General features: G+C 37.0%; 1 protein-coding gene across 5 annotated transcripts in view; it reads left to right on the top strand.

Moving 5' to 3' along the window:
* The window catches only part of Pnt (ETS transcription factor pointed), a 115,982-nt gene that overhangs the window by 15,717 nt on the left and 75,825 nt on the right, over positions 1-24,440 (top strand). For all 5 annotated transcript variants that reach the window (XM_083079601.1, XM_083079599.1, XM_083079602.1 and 2 more), the window contains one exon: positions 750-954. In XM_083079601.1, coding sequence (XP_082935727.1) covers positions 750-954 — 205 coding nt within the window. The remainder of the gene's footprint in view (positions 1-749; positions 955-24,440) is intronic.

Below are 24,440 nucleotides of genomic sequence, written 5' to 3'. Positions count from 1 at the left end.
GAATTTTTTAAAAATATCTTGGCCGGAAACATCCTAAAATTTTCAAGTTTCATTTAATGACGTTATCAAAGATATCTTTTTATTGAATGAAAAAAGAATCGCGCGCATGTCGAGGAGACTATCTGAATTTCTTCCGTACGAGTCACGTTCATTGATTCCTCGTAGTACTAGATCACGACACGCGCATCGTTACGTCACTCGACTTGGCGACGAGCGTTTCATTCAACTCCGAGTCTTTCATGACGAAGGTCAAACGAGTCGTGACTATATATCGCCGGCACGAGCATTCTCTCTCTCTCTTTCTCTCTCTCTCTCTCTCTCTCTCTCTCTTTCCATTCTTTTTCCGCCCCGGACTCCGCGTCCCCTTCCATTCTTTATTCCATTCTTCCTCGACGAGTGATGCACGCCGCTTCCTCCTCGTCGAGAGCAGCCCCCGATCGTTATTCCTTTAATTTGCCTCGCTTACTATTCGTCGCTCGACTTTCTTTCGAGTCAAGTTTCCCGAACTTTGTTCCTTTTACATCGAACCGACGTTTAGTGTACTCGAGACAATTTCGGATAAGGATGTTATGAACGATCGGCCAACGCGATAAAAATCTTGTTGTTGCCACATTAGCGTAAAAAGATATGTGGTATTTATCGCGGCAAGGTTTTTTTTTTTTCCTTTTTTTTCAAGCAGATAAAAACGCGAACGACGTGCGTATGTGTGTCGGCTGCGCGAGTTAATAACATGTATTTTTATTTACTAGCGCGATGTCCGAAGCACGCCCCTGTTTCTGTTTCCCAATCGTACCGATGGAACCGGGATACTGACGATAATGACAAAGTTGTTGAAACAAGAGATGTTCTCCGATGCCGAAGAAGAGGGTCTGGTGCCGACTCTCCCCGGTAGAGACACCTCGATGCAGAAGGTACCCTCCGTCTCGGACCTCTCCGATCCGGAAAGCTCTTTAGGTGAGTCTCTTTATGTTTTAGTGTCTCGATGTTTCCAAAATTGCCCTCTCGGAGTCGAAACATCATTTTTAAACGGCACAATTTGCACGCAAAAGTGTCATAGTAGCTTCTAATAATATTCACTATTTTAATATTCAATATTTAATATTCAATATTTTATTACATTTTTTAATATTTTATTATTTTATTTATTTTTTATTAAATTTATTATATTTCAGTATTTTTTAAATTCATTATTTATTATATTTCAGTATTTTTTTAATTCATTATTTCTGATATTTCAATATTATTTAAATTTATTATTCAGCATTTTATTATTCAAATTTATTTGAATGTGTTTAAATTAATATAAAAAGATTATTGAATATTTTATTTATTTATTTATTTGGAATTTTTAAAAATACTTTATAAAAAAATATTTTTCTAAAATACCTTTCCATGATTTATCGAAGGTGCTGAATCAATCTGAAGTATTTAGCACTTTTTAATGGAACTTTTGCTCGATTTCATATGATAATTTTTTGTAATTCTTGCTCGTTACGTATTTTATGTGTTGCTAATAGCACGTGCCAACGGCGTGAGAAAATTTTACGAGACTATTTGCCCAGACAATACGTAATAGTCTGGTTTAATATTCCCATTGAGCGGTCACTCGCAAGCGTGGAATGATTTTTTGCCAAGTTTAAAAGCTAAGAAACGCGATATACACATGAATATTTTGTAGTCTTTAATAAATAAAAAAAGACTTTTTTAAGTTCCAATTCCTTTGCGCGAAAACTGCAAGATTGTACAGTATTTTTATCTCTGTTTATTTTAATTATAACATAAAGAAATATGAACACGGTTTCTCGGAATGATAAAGGGACAAAGTGATAATGCGAGGAAAAGTGAAATCAGCTCTTTCGAAGTCGCCTCTTGAAATACGAGAGCGACTATGATTCCGATATAGTGTTATGTTAACGTTGGATCCCGACACTTAAAGGTACACTTACATCCGATGACGCTTGCATAATACGAGCACTAAGAGTGCCGTACTTACGCGTATATTTGTTCAATTAAAAGTCGTATCGCACTATAATGTACTATATCAAGTGGAATATACGTGGTCAAATATTTATTATATTTTTAATGTAAAAAAAATTAATTATTCTAAACTATTTTAATGATTTTTTGAAATAATTTAATAATTTTATTTTGACTTTTTAAAATATTTGCTTACGCATTAATTTCAATTTACGAATAAATATCATTTTCTTCTCGCTAATTAAAAGATTAATATTAATCGAGAGATTATATATTATCGATAATATGTATGTATATGTTTAAAAGTTATGTTACTTTAACGATAACAAAGTAATATATATATTTTTAATCTATATTATTTTTTTCTCAATATATGAATACCTTTTATAAGCAGTATAAATGTAAGTTTTACCCACCCACATGTATTATATTTAGAAAAAACATATTTATTAAATATTTCAATATTACGTGCATTTTTTCGAGAATTAATGTACTTTTTTTAAAATAGTATCGAGAGAGTATTTTACACGCATTTCATGCACAATTGATAAATACTAGGACATAATTAATCTTAATTAATCTCTCAATAACCGAGAGAAAATGTTGCAAATTTTATTCGCGGATCAAGAAATGCGTAATAAAATCTCGACGATATTTCTCGCAAAAATTCTAGCGTCGCGTCCGTCATTTCGATAAGATATTGGAATAAATTAATTAATTAAATTAATTAATAAGTCCCGATAAAAGAGGAGAGAAGCGACTTTTGTCACGTTGGAAATCGGAGTTTTCTAGGACGATTGTATCGTGTCGAGTGGCAAGTGCGAGTCATCCTTGTTACTCGCGGCTCGTCGTGCACGATCAAAATGTAGCGAGAATTTACGAATTGGATAATCAGCAGCATCCTCATTAAAGCCCCCCCACTGAACGCCCCCGCCTTCCATTCTCTTTCGGATACGTGTATGAGGCTGCACGTACGCGTCGGACGCGTCCCCCACCCATTTATCCGCTCTTATTCGACTTTGAGGGGGCATGAGAATTTTTTCAGTGATTCTGCGCTTTTTTTCTCAACGACTAAGCTCGCGACAACCGAGACGCATATGTCTGATTTTTATAAATATTTAGGTTTATTGTATCTCTCCGAGACAGACGGATAACAATTGTGTTCTTTAAATTGCGATAACGAAACCTTGTCAATTTTTCTTGGTAATTGATTATATATTATGTATTATTATATTAATCGATAAGCTTGAAAAATTTATAAAGAAATAAATGAGAGAGAGAGAAATAAAACAGATATTTATAGGAGAGAGAGAAAGTATGTGTGGGACATTTGAATAACCGAAAGATATGGAGTATATATATTTTTTAATATTTTTATATTAAAAAAAATAATGTTAGTTTTGTAAATATAAAAAATAATATTTATAAAAATTTTTTATTGGAGACACATTAAAATTATTTTATACCTGCCCGAATTTTCAAATTTACCACCTTCTTTTTCTCTCTTGCACATCTGAATTAATAATATTACACGTGAGAGGGATATTTTAATTTTCTAAAAATTGTGTTTATTGCTCAAATAATCTTTAGTCATTGTTATTTAAATAATCATAATGTTATCACTTACGCGATACGTGAGACATTTTATTTTTGTCTGTCTATATTAAATAAATTTAAATACATCTTTAAGAGATCTTGAAAATATTTTTTGAATTTTTAACATTGCAATTATCAGTCGTGTTATACGGGGTGTTTAGAAAAGAGGATAAAATATTTTAAGGAAAATAAATCGAAAAGTCTTAATAAACAGAGTCCGCAAATAAATCGATTTTTAAGATATTTGTATTTTTTGATATTTTTGTTTTTTAGATTCTAATTGTTTTTATTTTTTAACGATTAATAAATAAAAAGAAAAATATCAGGAAAAAGAAAAATAAAAATATCTCAGGCCCTTTAATATTTTTTATACATTTTGGGACATGTTAAATCTCCTTAAAATATTTTACTTCTTTTCCTTGAACACCCTGTATACATTAAACGCTACAAATTAAAAAAATCTTTATACTTCTTCTCTGCCATTACTTGAAGTGGAAGAACGACGCCGGTCAGGAATATTAGGCGTTTAAAAAAATCCATCTATAAGTTGGAAACGCGTATCCCACGCACCTGGCAATTAGAACATAAGCAACACTGTGTAAATACGAGCGTGGGGTTTCAATTGGATAGTACAAGAGAGATTATATCGTAATAACGACCGTATAATAAAACGACTTGAGCGGATAAATCACACATGTAATTAACCGATTTATTACGCGTGTTATTTAACTTTCGGCGCGCGTCAACCATGCGACACCGTGTATATGTGGCACTTATCGAGAGACCCGCGAATAAAGGGATCGTTATAAGCAGCCAATAAATACTCGAGATGAATTCATTGCCACTCGCATACCAATACTTGATCGCACGCGTTAAATCGCAAATGCCCATTGTTAACGACTACGAATATTAGTTCGACACATGACTATCACATGACGTAATCGTCTAGTCCGCGAAACACACGACTAAAAACGAGACACAGGCAGCAACTTATTTACGACACTCGTGTAAGATATAATTGATTTATCGATTTTTACGCCTTTAAAATTCCCTCATAAATTTACAAACGTCAAATTTTTTTCAAAACTCTCTTATCACAGTCGACATGATAAGTATTTTTAAAAAGCATACATTTTTGCAATATATGACATCAAGTAAATTTTATAATACATAATATTATATAAATATTAATATAATATAATATTATATAAATATTAATATTATATTAATATAATATATAATATTAATATAATATTTATATAATATTAATATAATATTAATATAATATGTTATATAACATTAATATAATATTAATATAATATGTTATATAACATTTTAATAATTAATATAAAATATTAATATTTGATGTAATATACAATATTAAGCGGGGGAGCGCATTAAAAGGGAGAAGCGCATTAAAAAACATATGAAATATATTGCCATGTCGATTGGTTGAGTTTCTCATTTTATATTTACGCGGACATAATCTATACTTTTCACGCACTTTTTTCATAACAATCCCCAACACTATTGTCCGACGATCGAACGTTCGATCTTTGCTTACAACACGCTGCCATAGATGACAGACGGTAGGTAGATAATGTTTTATGCAAATAGCCATTGTCTATCTTGACATTGACGCGATGGCGAGATTTGCTTTGCGCCTCTCATGCGACCGTCCATCGTACACCGTGTCACGAATGCAACGCTATGATAAATTCCGGCTCTCGCGCGCGCGTGCTCGTAAAGATATGTCGTCTCATAAATATGAATTCGAATTCCGTGGCGAGCAGCACGTCGGGCCAAGGAACTTGGAGGAAAGTTTAGTCACACCGCGCGCACGATACTATCCTTAACAATGCTTAAATACGAGAGGTGCCTATTTAAAGATCGCTAAAAATAGTCAAATATACAAATCCTTACGCACACATATATGTGTACGTGTAATTCGACGTTTTGAGCTCTCGTGTTTGCGAAATAATGTAATAATATTTTACATTAATGTACAAGTTGCCTCTCGTATCTCAATTGCATCTTAATTGGTTCAGAGCATGAGTGGCTCGTGCATGTGTTGTTTTTCTCTTTTCATATCTTTTAGCGCATAAACTTTTTAATTAACGTACGAAGCGAAAAAATTATTATTATTATTAGATAAAATTGCTTTTAAACTGAAACGTTTTCTGCTGATACTGGAAACGGATGAAAAACTCTTGATAGATTATCAAAATATTTTATTTCCAGATTTCTAACTCATGTTTCGCGAGGAAAACTTTGCGATATCGAAATTTTTTTCTCTCGTACATTTTCTTATCTATTTCCTCATATACATAACTTTGTTACATAACAATAATAATTATATAACAATTATATAAACTTTAATTCGTTAAAGAAAATCCGATATTGGAAACAAGGGTTTTTGATATAAAAATTTTATTTCGAGATTCATCGATGTCTTGTCTCTCGCATATTTTCTCATTTATTTCCTCATTTACATATATTTATTGTGACAATCATATAAGCTTTAATTATTTGTTGAAAAAAAATTTTCTCCGTCGTGGCCAGTCCCGAGTACAAGAGCCAATGTCTCCCATTTATTCCGCAGCCAAATCGACACCGGATGATCGAAGCTCGTTAAATTACGTGCTCCGACTTGGTAAAAGGTCCCGCCCCGCAGCCGCGTATATTCCTTATCTTTTTGTCTCGTGCCTCTGTGCGTTAAATCGTTGTAAATCGACATCGCCACGTATATCTCCGAGTCAAACGTAAAGTGAAATTTACATAAATTTTTATGCGAGACGTATGAGAGTAAACAAATAAAAAAAACCTCTGGGTTTTCTCCCATATATTTTTCAACACTTTATAAGTTTTCCTTACGCGCGAGATTTTATTTATAAAACAAAGAGATACGCATCCAATATATGCATCTTGAAATCGCGCGAATTTTTTTATTCCAGAGTTGTAATAACTCCCACGCAGATTTTATGACCATCATCCTAGTGAGCTCGTCAAATTCAATCAATAAATACTCCGAGAGATCTCGGAGCGACAGGGATTGCAAAAAATAAATAAATAAGTCGTGACGCATGCGAACCCGAGTTTGCTTTGAGTGTTGTTGGAAAAGGGAGACCCTCGAGCGAGGCAAGAAAATTTTGCAAAGTTTCGTACCTGCAGGGGATTTGACGAGAGACGACGCGTTAAACGGGGGTGGGCGAAAAGATTCTTTTCGGCGAGAGAAAAGTCGCCAGCCAGTCGGCACATTAGGCGCCACAAACGCCACCAGAAATGATTTATTATGGATACGCGTATTCCTCGAACGCGTATCGTATCTTTATAAATAGATTACCCGAAGAAAATCCCGCCCTCGAGAGAACATCGACGTCTCTCCTCTCTTTCTTCTATGGTAAATATATAAAAAATTTTTTAATCTAAATTTATTTTTAAATATATTTAAAATTTGTAAAAATATATCAAAAATTTTTATAGACGAATTCTGTTCATTTCTCAGTCTCGAGTCTCCACGGAACGACTCTTCCATTCACTCTCGAAGCGTGCAACGCACATGTCTCTCCCTCCCTCTGATGATAAGATGTACAAGAAAAGCGCTGGTTTTTTCTTTTTTTTTTTATTAATCCCTTTTATAAACATCTAGATGGAAATGTCCAGGGCGCCGAGAAGTATTTATGACGCTTAGTGTACATCGCGCGAAATGCGTAACCGCAGCTGTGCGTGCGGTCGAGCTCCCCCTCCCTCCCGCTACATTCATGCTACCGTCTTCCCCCTTTATTTTCTCTCTCTTTCTCTCTCTCGGGGTCGCTTTGCTTACCTACCTAACCGAGACCAGACGCGGATACGGTTCTCACGTCCCCGATCGCCACGTCAGCGATGGCGATTTGCAGTTTGAAACAAACCCTCCCAACCCCCGCGTGGCCTTTCTGGACGGACCTGTCGAACGATTCCCGGCCGGGGCCTGGCTTTCTTCCTTTAACAGATGCTGCGAACCTGCCTTGGAAGACGCAATCTTGAGAGCGACCGGTTGTTTGTCTCATCTCGAGGGATGTGTCCCGAGGTCCTGTTTTTCCCCGAATATAATTTTCCGCCGCATCCTTCGATATTCAATGAGAAACATCTTTCAAAGGGAGAATTCCTTTCAAAAGGAATTATTTAACGTGCAACTATTTATTTTAACTCCGTGTCACTCTTGCTGCTGAATATATTTGTGATTTTTTTTTATCATTTTTTTCCTTATATTATATATTTTTTTTATTTACAGGGAAAACATTATTTGCATATTAAATTTCGAGGATTCTCCAGAGGCCACGATTCTACATTTTATCATGTTTTCGTTTCTTGTCTTTCTATTTTTACGTGACAAATTTTGAAGGATCTCAAAGAGATTCGATTATAAACTTTTATGTATTTTTATTTCTTATCTTTCTTCTCCCGAATATAATTTTCCGCCGCCATGCTTCGATACTCGATGAAAAGACGGAATTTAACGTGGAAGCATTTATTTTAGTAATTCCATGTCGCATTTTCTGCCGAATATATTTATGCATCTTTTATCATTTTTTATACATTTTCTCGTACATTGTTTTTATTTAAGGGGAAAAACTACTGGCATGATAAATTTTGAAGATTCTCAGAAGGGCTCGATTGTCAATTTTATTATAAATCTTTTCTCGAATATAATTTTCTGCCTCATATCTCGATATTCAATAAAAAAAAAAGATTTAATGTGAAAAATCGAATTATTTATTTTATTAATTCTATGTCACATTCGCTACCGAATTTGTATATCTTTTATCATTTTTTTTAAATATATTTCCTCGTAGATTGTTTTTTATTTACGAGAAATCTATTTGCACGATACATTTTAACGATCCTGAAGAGGACTCGATTTTATTGTGTGTCTTCGCTTCTCTTATCTTTCTATTTTTACATGAATTCAAACGGTTAAATACCAATTGAACCAATAAACGCGCTGTCTTGAGCAGAGAGAGAACGATAAAAATATAATAACGATTTAAACGAGATTCTCGTCCGTCTCTCTCGTTCGATATTGTTTGTCGAATCGATGTTGACCCCACACGATTCAAGTGACTTGGGTAGGTCCGTTTTATCTTTTCTCCGACCGATGCAACATGTATATCGATCTTGTTGTCGCGGGGAAAATCCGACAGTTTCTCGCAAAATAATTCCGTGATGCAATTGAGAACGTCAATGGCATTCTTTGCACGATTCGATAATAATAATAATAATAATAATAAAAAAGATGTCACAGATTCTCAGGTATATTTCTGTAATCACGTATTCGATTGTAAAATCAAAAAATCCAATTATCTGATTTATTATTATCTCTGCGTATTTTTATTACACGGACAAGATTAATTGAGTCGAAAAATTTGACAGTTTTTACAAACTATTCCGATTCAACTACTCGATTGTTGTCTCTCTCCTCTCGTTTAAAAAGAATTATTCGATATCGCGTCAAGATTATTATAATGAGTCATTATTTCCAAATTGATATGAAAAGAGCATCTGTCCCGTGAATTTAGCAGGTTTAAAAGAGACGCGTCGAAAAGACCTCGCGCATCGAATAATTTCATTTCTCTCGTTTTAAACCATCGAGACGGTTTATAATTGTACCCGGTGGGTCTCGCGAGTGTGTATCGAGCGAGATTAAAGATAGTATCGCGCTCGTGAAAAATAAAGAACGCCTGCCATTGATACTTTGCATGTATGAATAGGGACGGGTGAGTCCGATCGGCGCGAGTGTCTCCCTCTACCGGCGCGTTTATCGAACGTCGTCGCTCCGTGGCTTCGATAGATTATCGATAGATGGGGCTACGGATACATTGGCGCAATTTATCCACCGTGAATAAAATAGGAAACTGCTCCGAATCGGGAAGGGTGCGCATAATTCGCGATGGAAATTTCAAAGTCGATTTTATTTATTTTATTTATTTTTTTCAAGACTTTGAGGGTGGAAAGAGGCTGTCTCCTCTTTCCACCCTCAAAGTCTTGAAAAAAATTATCGTCTGCAATAATGACTTTGATACTTTTCGGTAAGTAGATATTAAAATATTATTTACTTTAATTTATTTTATTTATGTTTATTCATTTTATTTATTCTATTTATTTTATTTATTTTTATTTTATTTATTTTATTTTATTATTTTTATTTATTTATTTATTTATTAAAAATAAATGCACAGGAGGTCCTTTTAAAGTATAATAATATTAATTAATCAATAGATGCCTATAACATAACAAATTTACAATCATAAAGTAATCAACAAAAAAATAACTTGATAATAGAAATTTAGCGAATAAATTGATTAACCAATAAAAATTAAATATTTTTATCAAATTAAGCGAGTAATTTTCCATCTCTTTTTAATGTACCCTCGCAATAAATTTTGGCAAAAATTCTTCGAGGATTGTCTAAATCATCGAAACTCTCGTATTATTATCTCAGGGGAAAAGATTTCGATTTGAATCGCAAGCGTGTCTCGGGATATCAACGCTGGGGAACGGTGGTGAGGGGGAGGAAGGGAGACGGAGCGAACGAGTGGCAGAGGTCAGTGGATGGCAACAGGTTGTGACGTCACGTGGCGCCACGCGACTCGGTTACGATCGCGAGAAACCGGGAGAACGAAAGGGGGTGGACCAGGAACTCGTAATCGAGGCGATACCTCCTTTGCCTTTCCTGTTTTTCTCACGTGATTCGACGCGAGCCGGTTTATCTCGATCGACTGCGGCACCGATCCGGTGTCGGCAATTATCGGCCCCTAACGGTTCCGAGCCAAAGCCCGGCAGCGAGGTTACGAAAATGGCTTCCCGAATTGATACGGATAAATCCAACACGCCTGTTTCCACGCCGTTGAATCCAAGGTAAAAATTATGTCCATTATTCACGGTATATCGTGATACTATTGGGCAAGTCAAAACAATTGTATCGAAAGATTAATAGCCCGATATAATAAGTCTTATCATGATCATGAATATATATATGAATGGCTTGGATATCAAGTGGCTAGCTTCAAGTCTATCCAAACTCCATTTTGAATTATTAGCAGAGTTGAGGCAGATAATATACGATGTATCACATCAGTATAATTATACTAGACTCATCTATTTTCCAGGTCAATCAGATCACATAATTAAATTGTTTTTATGTGTAAAATTTGTGATAAAAGTGAATGCAAAAGTCTATTTCTTAATTTAGAAATCGCAAGCATCACGCATGATTTTTAAAACTCTAGTTATCAAACCAGGAAAATCATATTTGTTATGGAAAATATGTTTTTATTCAGACGCATCATATTTATTGAGACAAGTTTCTTTTTCTTTCACTTGACGTTTGATATAAATTCTATATTTATCTTTCAGTATTTTTAGACAAATAATTTCCTTCACATAACTACACTTGTATAAGTAATTTTATAAACGGCCATTTGTCTTTTGATTTCTGGTCAGGCAATTATGAATATATCTGTCTCCAACAGTCCATAAAAATATACTAAATATTTATTTAATGGATGAAAATGAAAGAGAGTAATCCCTTGATCGATGAAAATCTCGATTAAATATAAAGAAAAAGAAACTCAACAGATTGCCTCTCTCATTTTTATTTATCGAATAAAAATGAGGGAGAGCAATTCCTTATTTTTATCCGAAAAATGAGAGAAAGCAATCCCTCATTTTTCGGATAAAAATGAGGGATTGCTCTCCCTCATTTTTCGTATAAAAATAAGGAATTGCTCTCCCTCATTTTTTTCGGATAAAAATAAGGGATTGCTCTCCCTCATTTTTCGGATAAAAATAAGGGATTGCTCTCCCTCATTTTTCGGATAAAAATAAGGGATTGCTCTCCCTCATTTTTCGGATAAAAATAAGGAATTGCTCTCCCTCATTTTTCGAATAAAAATAAGGGATTGCTCTCCCTCATTTTTCGAATAAAAATGAGGGATTGCTCTCTCATTTTTATCCGTCCAATTTCTTTATTTTTTTTTTCTTATTTAATCGAGACATCGATTCTTGCTCGATTTGCGTCGATCCAGGGTTCTTCACCCTGCGTAGCCGCCGTTCGAAATTCATTCCCTGTCCGTTCATCGCCCCCTCCCCCCCCCTCCCCATCTCTCTCTCTCTTTCTCTCTCTCGCCTTGGCTGTGGAAAGACGGCAGAGCAAGGTGAGCGCGTACACCCCACCACGGAGGCGAGTAGCCACGCGAGTTCATTCATGAGATCGTGGGAACGTGCCTCACGGTGGGTCCGTTCCACCCCACCGTCCTTCCCTGCCTCCCCCCGTCCCCTCTCTCCCTCACCGTTCTCCTGGCACATGTTAGCCGGTCGGTTTATCTTTTCTTGTCTCCCGTCCCCCTCCGTCTCTCTTCATCTTCCATATCTCTCTCTCTCTCTCTTTCTCTCTCGCGAGGTTCTCTCTAGCACCTGTTTCTACCTCCTCCTCCTCCCCCTCCTCGTCCTTCTCTTCCGCTCCCGCAATTCCTCACCCTAGGCCACTACAACTACGCGCTCTCTCTCTTCTTGCTCTCTTTTCCCTAATCATTCCTCCTTCTTGTTGCGCTGCATGCGCTCATTTCTCCGCACTTAACTTCCCTCTCGCTCCTTCCGCTCTCCCATCGCCCTCTCGCGCTCCTTCTCCTTTTCCTTTTCCTCTTGTTCCCTCTCGTAATTCCACTCCGTACTCGTTGTTTATCCGTCCATCTTCATGATCCTATTCCATCCCGTAATTTCTCGTCCGGCGATATTCCGTTTTGTTGTCAAAATTCCCGCGTAGCTTTCTCTCGCTCCTCGATCAACATTACGCCACATGTGCCAACCTTCATGTCTCTCTCACCTATATTTTTTTTATTCCGGTTCAGCGTATTTTTTCCTCGATGCGCGTGTTTCTCTCTCTTTCTCTTTCTCTTGCACCAACTTACGTTCTCCCCTTCTCCGCCATCTGCTCGTCTCCCTACAGGTCTGTTCCGCACACCGCTTCGTTTTACCTGCTCGCGGCCACTCGCTCGATCACCCCTCTCTCTTTCTCTCTCTCTCTCTCTCTCTCTCTCTCTCTCTCTTTCTCTTTCTCCGACCCTTTCCCGGGATCTACGTTCGGTACAGTGGCTGCAACAAGCTGTAGCACTTGATCGAAGATATCGAAAGGGAGCGATATGTTTGTCCCATCAAGAGCATCGGTCAACGCGCCCTTGGAAAATGTTTTTGCAGGCTATATAAATTCTCCCGATAACATGTTTTTCTCTCGAACCCCCGGTATCGAGTGAACAGATGGAATGAAACTGCAGCGAAAATTTAGAAACGCGTGCAAAGCATTTTTAAAAAAGACTGTGTTACTTATTTTTTTTGTCAGAAAATTGCAAATCAAACACGTGGCATGTGATAGGAACGGCCGACTAAATCGAATCAGATTATGGGAAAGAAACTTCCGTCTCCCAGGAACGTGATTAAGCATAAGATCAACTGCTTCCTGCCGACTAGACAGGAGGAATTAATAGCGCAAGATGAAGTGAGAGGAAGTGTGAATCACACAGTGCGCGGCTTTTTAACATCCCCCCTCTCCCTCTTTCTCTCTCAAGCTCTTAATTATCATAAGCATTTTATAATAAGATTAATAAGATTAATAAATTTGTAATATTTATAATTTATAAATTTATAATTATTCTATAATAAGATTGATAAATTTAGCGTTAATATTTTTCAAAATATATGTATAAAAAATATTTTTAAATATACAAAGAGAGAGAGAGGGGGATATTTTTTAGGGAGGATTATTTTTCATGTCTGTCTAAATTTTTAAAAATACTTGAAGATGCGAGAGAAGCGAGGGGAAACTTTTCCCTGTCGCGAAGAATATCTCGAGGAATTGTTCCGAAAAATGGTGCGCTTCCTGCTATTCTAATGTGGAGAAAAAAAAAAAGAAGGCGAGCAAACACGTTCCCCGAGAAACTTTCGTGATCTACTGTACCCGACGACCTCTACGTGGCCGGCAGCCGGCGGAGACATAATTGCGGCTCGTAATCATGCTGCCGAGCCCGAGGGTATTCCTCGTCTCCTCCCTTCTCTGTCCCCCCCCCCTCCCCCTCTTCCCTCCTCCTCTTCTCTTCAGCCCCCGTAGCTCGTTTCTACTTCGTCTTCGTTTCGCTCTATCGTACCATTTCCTCTTGCCTCCTCCCCTTTATCTTCGCTCTCTTCGCGTTTCTCTAATTCGAAGCGAATAAAATGTAATAATGTCGCATCCGTTAATTTAAATTAAAAGAAATATGTATCGAAAATAATCGAGAGAGAGGAAGAAAGCTTGTTCTTGCGAAAATTAAGTGTATGAAAAATAATTAATATTACAAAATTATTAGCAAGACTACGGGAAAGAGAACAGACTTGTATCCTTCGTGTTTTTTTTTTCTTTTTTTTTTTTCTTTACGCTTATTCTCCGCTAAAAATAGAATCTAAGCAACGACGATGACCCGCTATCGTTTCTTACATTCCAACTTTACTATCGCCGGGGAAAGAAACGCGAGGGACCGGGAGGGAGACAAAAGAGTTTAGCGGTCGATTAGCATCGCCGCGCTCCCCGTTCCGTAATAACAGCACGCATATTTCGCAGCTACACACTCGGTAGCTCCGCTACATCGCTCGGCGTTCACGATATACACGGTGTACACGGTTATATTATCGCGAGAAACGCGAGAGAGAGAGAGAGAGAGCGCGGAGGGAGGGGGCGGGGGGGATGGACGGAGGAACGGCCAGGACTACACGCGTACGTTGCGTATCACACGCGCTATTACCCCTTGGAAGATACGGCTCACCGCGCCTCGCCGACCGTTTTACGATCCAACATTTATTCGCCATTTCGAGCCTCTTAACGTCCGCTGCGGGATATCCAGCTTAATATATCGGGACGTGAACTCTCTTTCCCTCCCCCCCGTCGCCCGCCCCCCTCTTCTTCCACACCCTCCTCGTTCCTCGTGTTATATGTTTGCGGATACTATCGGGGAGAGAGAGAGATCTTGAGAGGTTACTCTGTGATTTGGGATACGAAAGAAATGTGCCACGATGATCGAATCGCGTCCTTGAAGTGCAGGATCCTCCAGGAGGAACGGTCAATATTGTAGGATATAATTGTACACGTCATTTTAAACAAAAAAGTTTATATAAACGTGTGTTTTTAATTTAAATTTAATTTAATTTTAAATTTAAAATAAAAAAATTTATATTAAAAATCAAATTTAAAATAATAAAATTTTAGTTGAAAATAAAATTTAGAATTTATTTTATTTTTTATTTATTTGAAAATTTGTTACAAGCTTAAAATTTCATATATAAATATTTCATAGAATTTAATTTTGTTGAGCTAATAAATGTTTTCGTTCTCAAGATTATTTATATAAATTTTCTTGTTTAAAATTATGCGTAATATATTATGTCCTAGAATACTGGCCATTTCTTCTGAAACACCCTGTATACTATACATTCTTCGCAGAGATTTGATCTATGACGATTTTTTTAAATGCTTAATCATAATCGGATAAATATATTATAATTGTGTCTTATGCTGCTTGATTTTTCTTCTTCGCTCAATAAAATACTTTGCAATATTTTTTACCTTGAATTATTAATTTATACGTAATAGTAACAGGTATATATATGCGATAGTCTTAAACATATGACTAACAACGCTACAATTTGCAAAAACAAGTTAATTTACACAAGAATTTTATCGCGCGACGGTGATTATCCTTAAAATAATTCGATGGACGCTGCAACATCCCAGATACCACTTAATATCTCAATCTAAAATTCCCGATTACACAATAATAAAATCGCCGACTGTTGCAATTCCTCTTGAAATTTCGCTCACACGGTCTCCAACGGTCTCGAGAGACAAAAAAAAATATAAAGTTTAGCTCGAGACGGCTCGAATCTACCTCGTCCTTCGGAAAAGTATAAAGGGGGCGGGGATCCCTTCCTTACGATCGGGCGTAGCCGATTAGGGGGATGCTATTAAACGTGCGCGCGCGCGCGCACGGCTGCAACAGGTACACGACCTGAAAACGGGCAACAGCCGGCCGATGTTATTGCTCTCGGGAAGACGGTAGCCGGGGTAATTGATTATCTTGCGCCCTTTATATACGTTACGAGCTCGCCCTACCTCTTAAATCCAGCCTGCGCGCGATCTCTAAGAGATGCGCTCTCCTTCGCATTTTCTATACCCGCAAATTATACGGCGGAATCGACGTTTAGTTTCAGGAGATGGAAAAAAGGGGGGAAAAAAAAGAGTTAAATCGAACGAAAGTGGAGTCCTGCTCCACCGAGATGAGGGATCGCGGCGGGATGCAAAGGAGAATCGCTGTAAAAGTTGACGAAAGTGTTTATAAAGAATTTGTCACGTCGCGTTCTCCTCGTTTTATTGTGCGAGAGAGCGATATAAGTGATATTGAATAATGATTATGGCTTAATAATGTGTATTATAAGCTTCGCGAATTTTGAAACAGAATGAAATGCTGGTGAATTTTGAAAACAATGTTACAGGAAAATAATGGAGAATCATTTTTATTATATATCTTTCATTATTGATATCTATTATCCCATATCGATATTTAAATATCAAAGAGAGAGAGAGAGAGAGAGAGAGAGAGAGATATCATTAAAAATAGAAAATCTTAGACTTGTATATAAAATATACAATAATAAAAAAAAACAAAAAATATATTAGATATATATTATATGTAATAAATTATATATAATAATAATACAATATATAATAATTATATATAACAATTATATAATAATACATATAATAATTATATATAATAAAATATATAAGATATTGTACGCATATAAATGTATTGCGTATAAATTAAACAGATAAAATTAATTAATTAAACAAATAAAAAATGTTTTTGCCAAATACTCAGTCTTTATTAATCTTAACAAATTGTAGCGCGTTTTAATAATATAACAATTACCTTCTTATTATTTTTCAAATTTAAAATCAATTATTAAATAATTATGTGTGTTTAGAAAATTTCTTCGTATACCTAATTTTAAGAATATTTTAGCACGTATTTTATCGCATGTAATTGCGTGTGAGTGACGATCATCGGGGACGAGAGAGCAATTAAATAAATCGGCTAAATCGTTAATTCGTGCACCAAGTATCGCGCAGAGATGCCAAGCGAGATCGGGGGAGAGGGGTAATAAATTATGAATTAATTGCAGGGAGCGTGGCTCTCTCGTAATACGTCTTCCAAAGTGGCGAACGCGGCTCTCGGCTCTTCATCGGGGGGGGGGGCTGGGGGAGGAAGCGCGACGCGCTTCCGAGGCACTCGCGTTTCTTCCCGATTTTATTACGCGCCGCGTATCTTGCCTTATAGAATCCCCTATGCCGTATTATGGTCGAGGCTGGCCCCGGAGGCTCCGCTCGCCTTCCACTCGACCGCGACTTCTGGTTTCTCTCGGCGAGAGAGAGATTGCGGAGATAATGGGACCCGAGCAGCGGCAGCGGCAGCGCGCTCCTAACAAATTGCTGGGTTCATTCATCCTCTCCGACGATATACCCGGGAAAAACTAGCCACGCCAGCCTGGGCTAGTCTTGCTAGGCCTACCCATGTAACGCGTGTAACTCGCCCTTTCTCGCGTGGCCATCGTTACGCGACGAGCGCGTCACCTCTTCTCCCTTCGCCTCCCTTGGCCCCGAGGATCTCGACGTCGGTTATCAACGGCGGATACTGGAAAGGCGCACTTCCCGAGACGCGTGTCATTCACGCACACGTGCAAGTAATCAGGAATCTCCCATAAAGGCCTCTCGAAATGAGACCTCTTCTTGATCCAACGTCCCGGAAGGAGCAAAACGTCTCGCTTCCCGCGTCCCGTGCGACTTTGGCGAGGATTCCGCATCGATCGCAGATATCCCACGCTCTTGTCAATCATTTTGTCGCAAGCCCGTGTTTTTTACTCGTGTCGGATAAATAATTGGAAAGAAATGTGGAAATCGGGGATCTCTATTTGTGATTATTAGAATGTTCGTTTCCTCGCTATTTTAAGACTCTTTATTTCCTTTATTCCATATTGGATATTATCATAGTTTCCATTGACATTTCAAACTCTCGCATATGTACTTGTGATATATGTTCGTTATTATTATCTCATTGACAAGCGTAAATTCACGTTCTCTGGTGCGCGATAATTTTCATATTATTCAGTGACTAATGCGTGTTTAGCGGCGAACGAGATTTTCCTTTCTTAAACCCGTTCTGTCTCCGGCGATTCTGATCTATTGATTGTATGTACCTCTACTTACACGTGGCAGAATTAATTTCTATACCTGGAATCCGCTCTACATTTCCCAATAACGATTGTATTTCCTCTTACCGCTTTTTCGCAATTATATGTATATTAATTCTCAAATGTTTCAAAGGAAATATCTCCTTGTCCTTTTATTCCATCTTTTTTTTTCAAGATTTACAAGATTTTGTTTGAATAAATATTCAAATAAGATTGTCCTAAACTTGAAATTATTTGCAATTAATTTCCGATATTATTTATTACGTGTGTAAATATTTGTCGAAAAAGATAATGAAGAAATTATAAAAGATTATTCTACGAAATAGTTTGTTATTTTGACTAATTGAAGAAAATTATTGACCAAAAAACAGAGAATAAATGGAATAGTTAAATGATTATGTATATTCCCAGTTAAATATTTGTATCATTGTGTTTTTTTAATGCATACGTTTCGAAGGGATGGGTTTATGAAGATTGTTAATTTCTTTATTACTCCAAATATGAATATTTAATCTATTTTTTTAATATAATAATAATTATATAAAAATAAAAATTAAATTTAAATCAAGCACTCTACAAGAACAATAAATAATACAATTTTTATTATTGTATCTGTATCACTACAAATCCAAATTTTCATATAAATTATCATAAAAAATGTTAATTCTTCAATTTCTTTTTCCAATATTTTATACAGATTGATATAATATATATTTGCGAAAATCGATTATATCTCGAGATAAAATAAAAAATAATCACATCTCATCCAAAAAATAAATTTAAAAAAAAGATATTTATTGCACACATTCGCGCTTTTTAAACATATATTTAATGAAAAAATGTCGACAAAAATATTTTAAAATTCTATTTTAAAAAAATGTGGCAAAATATGTATTATATATATATATTTAATTCTTAAATAAATTTAAACGGTTTAATCTCACAAAATAAAAACACACATTATTAATATACAATCGATATAATAATGGCTTTCAATTAAATTATCCGATTCAATTTGTATTATTCTGAGTTATTAATTCAAAGGTGAGATGGGTAAATTGCATTTAAATAGAAAATCGAAAAATTTAAAACGCAAACTAAAATATTATATTTAAATCCGCATAGATATTTATAAAAGTACAGTTATTTAATAACGTCCACAAATATCGCAATAAAAAAATTGTGTGCGCTCATTCCCTACCATTTCAATTCCTTTTTTAAAGAAATATATCAAAATAATATGCAAAACAAGCTCTTCAACAAGTTCAATCACCGCGATATTTTTACACGTCACTTATCGCACTAATCAATCATTCGGCCCGATAAAATCATATCAATTGTAACGATCATAGGAAATAATCGTGTTCGACGTTTCCCTTGTACCGTTACCTCACCTTACCTCTTTTATCCAAAACGATGGCGTCTCCAGGAACAAGGCGACGACACGAAAAGAAGGAGCACCATCTTCGCCACTCGCGAGTTACTGCGTGAATGACAACGAGACACGTACACAATAGCGCGTAAAATTCAATGTTTGTTTTTGCGGCGGTTTTTTTATAGCTCGCCGTTGTTGACACGCGGTCGCCTTGTTGTCATTCGCGCAGGACGAGCGTTAATCCGCGCGTTGCTGTCACACATTGCTCGATTAAAAGTCTCCTCTCGGTACGTACACTTTTTCTCTTGGCTAATCTTTCTCTATATATAACTAACGTCACACGCGACACACACATTTATATGTAAGATACCGATCTTTGGTGTGATCGTAGTTTTTTACGAGATTTTTTTACGATACAGATTATTATCCTCGCGACATTTGCTGAATAAATTGTCCACTTTTAGCTAAATCTAAACTCGTTGCTCGACAGCTCTTTTTCCCCGAACCGGTTTAATCAATGTTAGCCCTTTTTCGCTCCGATCGACTCAACTTCAACAAGCGCGTCGACTCTTCGATGAGAGCGCGTGGGCACTAGATACTCGATACGCCAGCTCGGGGAAAGAAGCGTCGATAAGACGGGCAGATATACACGTTGACATGTTCGCGCCGATCCCATAAATCGATAACGAGTCGATTTTCGATTTGCATAAATTAATGTATGCAGCAGAAATGTGGCAGGCAGAGAGCACGCTACTCTTGCAAAGTTGAATATACAAAGTTCGCAGCGAGACGCAAAGACACTTGACAAGATTTAAAATATCCTATAGCATTTGCAGGATTTTTGTAAAGCAGTATCATCGCAAATTTTGAGTTAGGTCTATTTGAGATTCTAGATTCTATGCAATATTATATAATTATTGGATTAATTATTGAATATTAATAATTATTAGATTTGGAATTTTTATTGTTTTAAAAATTTTGATTGCAAAAATGTTGCGAAAACTTGGTATTTATTTTCGTTTCTGCGTTAACTTGTTAAAAAGGACAGTCTTTTAATCAAAACGAACATTTTCCTAATAATTAATTACGTATCTAAAAACAGACAAATTCCGATAATTTTCTGTATCCGCGAAACCGTATCAATTTTTAAAAAGCTATCTTTATTTTTATCTATTTACAATTCGAGCTTTATTCACATTTTTAATTCCAATATTAAAAATTGTCCTCACAGGTATTTTATATTTTTAACATTCACAATTTTTAATTATCATGTGCCTCGTATGACATATTTTATAAGTCACATACAATTCCCTCTTGATTTCTTAATCTCGGTTTTGTTACCACATCCGACTGAAATATGGTTACATTTTTATGCACGCCATTTTTCGCGACTGTAAGGATTAAGGATTTAACCGCTAGTTTTCATTGAAAGTAGTTGGCTAAAAAAGATTTACGCATCGATGTGAAACGTATTTCACTCCGAGAGTTTGTGCAAGTTAAAAATCTATTTACGTATTTATTCATTATTTTTATTTATTTATTTATTACGTGATTTGAGGAACATGTGAGCATGATATACATAATTAAAAATCATACATGCATGAGATATAAAATATATATGTGAGAATAATTGTGAATAAAGATCGTTCGAATCGTTCGAATCGTAAATAAATAAAAGTGACAAAGACAAGGTGAGTACACTTGAAAAATTAGAAAATAAAAACATTAGAGAGAACTCTACATTTTTTCGATTAATATTTCGACATTTATTTGCTTTTATAAATATTATTAGCAAATTGCTGTTGGAGGATAGAGAAATTTCGGGACCCGATAAAATATTTTTTTAGACGCAACCTTTTATCTTTACTTGATCGCGCCTTCAGATCGTATTTTTAGATCAAAGTATCGCGTTTTTGCATCGACACGCAAATCCTGCATGTCGTCGAACAATTGATTCGCGGGCTCGCATGTGTCGATGTTCGTGTTCGAACGGACATGTAGCGTCTTATGTAAGAGACACGGTTTCGCGGTGATCGTCCCAACAGCTGATGCGTAGGAGTGGCCGAGTGAACCAGTTGACAGCGCTTCGACTACCATCCGTCCGTTTTCCCGTCTCTCTTTCTCCCTCTCCCCTCTCGCATCCTTTTCCCTCCTCTCTTCCTTTTCACCCCTTCTCTTCCGCACGACTTGCCACACGACTGGCACGCACCAGTCAGCCATCTCTTACACTTGCAACTGAAATGCACGAGCTAGTAAAAGCATCTCCGTCTTTTCCTGCCCCATCCTCGATATTTCTCTCTTTGCTTTTAAATTTTTGGCTGATGGTTTTTTAGGTATCTTTTCTGATTCTGTACCTTTTACAATCATCGCTAAAACTGGTCGCAAATTGCATTAGGAGCTAGAAGATTGCATAGGTTTTTAGTATTTTTTATATTGAAAAATTAAGAAAAAATAAAAACACATTTCCAAACAATAGTAAAAGCTAGATTCTACACCTATGAAATATTACAATATCCTTTGACTTCCAATAACAGCTGAAAGAACAAGTTGACGGTGACGTTAGGTCTCTAGGATTTCTCGCACCAAACTTTATTACCTACAATTTATTGCGGGTAACAATAATTATGGGATGCGATTCATTGATGCGCTCCTCACACATTGGTTTTCGTTTCTTCCCTTCGTCTTTTTACCGAGAATGCCATCTTCGCTCATTCATTCATCCGTAGGTAACAGCTGGTGCTCAGAGAATATCTGGCACTCTCATAGTTCTTCCGATGATTCTTGCGATGAAGGCTATGTTTCTTTCACCGTTTGCTGGCTCGACTCGTACCACACCGGTCACTCTTACACTTAGGCCGTAGACCAGTTCCTACTCCATTTGTTCCCCTCTTCATCTCTCTCCTCTGCTTCTTCTTCGCTGCCTCTCCTCCTTCGGCTTCCCCTTTCTCGGCAGATCTCGAGTGGCGTCTCATCTAACGCCGAGAGAGTTTTCGTACATCGCGGTAACATCGTCAGGTTCTAGATTAGAGTTCTTTTAAGCATTATATCCGTCCGTTATAAGCGTCTCTCTTTGATGCCTAACTGTTGTTTATAATAGATCGTGTGAAACGTCGCGATATAAGCGGCCACTTTGCATTACCGTTACACAAATAATAAGTATAGATGTATCATTACCGTTGATAAAGTATGAATTCGTAATGGGGACATTTATCTCTCGATCCGATATAGTTGGACAGACGCGCGCGCGTATGCAAATTGAAGAATAAATGAATTACAAACCGTGGACATTTCTCATGCTGGTATTAATTAATCGCGACAACACAGTTTCCCAATTAGAGATGAATTTGTTAGAGAGGAAACCTGTGTCGCGGTTGCAACATCTCGATCCCGAGCTCCGGCTGCGTTCCTCGACGATCCGCGGATTCGCGTTGATTAGCGCAACGTTAAACAAATAAAATAAAGAAATATATAATTGATTCCCGGGAAAGAAAGAGAGAGACAAGAATCGCCTCGGATGGGAAAGCGCAAAGAGGGAAGCCGAACAGGTTTCCGCTCGTGAAGAGAGATGAGGCGCTTCTAAAGAACGCTCCTGATGCAAACCTTGGCGAGAAAGAGGGTTGCACTTATGATGGCAAACGAGTTTTCCCGGCGATCCGTTTGCGGTAATCATCCGATGCTGATGATGATTGTACTCACCGAGCATTCAACCGTTCTTAATATCGAGTATCGCGGTCGTTTTAGAATTCATTATCGGTTATGAAGATCTTGCGGCTTATTTATTCCGCGAAAGATCCTTCACGTAGATCCATTTATTTATCTCGTCACGAATAGCCTCTTTACGCACATTTTCACCATTCCTGAAAATACACTCGACCCGAAATACCATTCAACTGATAGAGTTGAATATATTACCCTCTTGAATTAAGAAAGTAATTAACAATATTAATCGCAAAGTTTATGGATGATTTTTATACAAATACTACAATTGTAGGAAATTCATTCAGAATATTCGTGAATCACGTCGTCGAATCTAAATCGCGATTCGGTGATCCGAGGGAGACAATAGCAGCCTTATACGTCACGTACTTAATGAATTCGTTAATTACACGTTAATCGACGTGACAGGAAAGCGTTATCGAGGCGATCCGCTTCGCATCCGGCGCTAACGCGCGCCGGTAGCATGCATAGGGTTTTCAGGTGAAATCGAGCGGCGTGGAAGCGCGAAAGAAGAGGTTGTTGTGTGGTTGTTGTGGCAGGAGAACCGGGATGCTGCGCGCGAGCCAGGTGGGGAGGAGAGCCACGCGATCGAGATTTATTTATAAGTCTCGGCGAGCGCGCGGAGTTTGCTCTCGCATTTTTCCCCCCTGCCTCCCCCCCCCCCGGTTTCTCTCTTCCTCCTCTCTCTCTCTCTCTCTCCCTCGTCCTCCCTCGGGGCTCCACCTGCTCGCGCGCGATCTCTTCCTACGTTTCTCTCTTTCTCCGCGACTTCTTGCCGCCTCACCATCTCACCATCACACGCGAGAATTTCTCTCCCAACAGTCACGCACACACACACACGTTCACAGATATACACAAGCTGACTCAGAACTCCTCTGACGAATGCAAGAGATTTGTATTAATGCGCATTTAATTAACCATTTCTTATCTTGTCCCGAGCGAATTTAAAGCGTAAATTATCAGCTTACGCTTTTTACGCGTGTCTAGGATACTTTATATACATGTATGTCTCTTGTAAAATAGAATTTTTCCCAGTTCCAGCGTTCAGCTTTGAATGCATCGATTCGAAAAGTTACACTTACGTATCAATTGCGTCAAGATACTGAGATAATTATTGCGAAAGTGAAAAGTTGTAGGGTGGGAAAAGGCAAAGCTGCCGAGAATGTTGTCGATTTTTTTTTCTACCTAACGCATTTACAAATATGTGACTCAGCGTTCGATAATTGCATACCCTTGAACACAGGAGGAATGCAAAATGCAACGTGCATTCGAAATTGTAATGCAGTCTATTAAGATTTAATAGCACACCAACGTGATATCTTTCTGTGAAAAAGCGCACGTAAACATTATATTCTTTAAAAAAAATTAATGAGCATCAAATGGAGTTTTTTTTTCATTAAATGTAATCCTCTTCGTTATTTTTAGTTTTTTTAATAATTAACACGTCTGTATCAAATTGCATTTTATATAG

Source organism: Camponotus vicinus, unplaced genomic scaffold, assembly GCF_025532165.1.
Source record: "Camponotus vicinus isolate PSW18456_S1 unplaced genomic scaffold, iyCamVici1.0 SCAF_10, whole genome shotgun sequence".
Taxonomy (NCBI): Eukaryota; Metazoa; Arthropoda; class Insecta; order Hymenoptera; family Formicidae; genus Camponotus; species Camponotus vicinus.
Note: the sequence above shows the minus strand (reverse complement) of the source record. Positions and strands in the feature narration are given on the sequence as shown.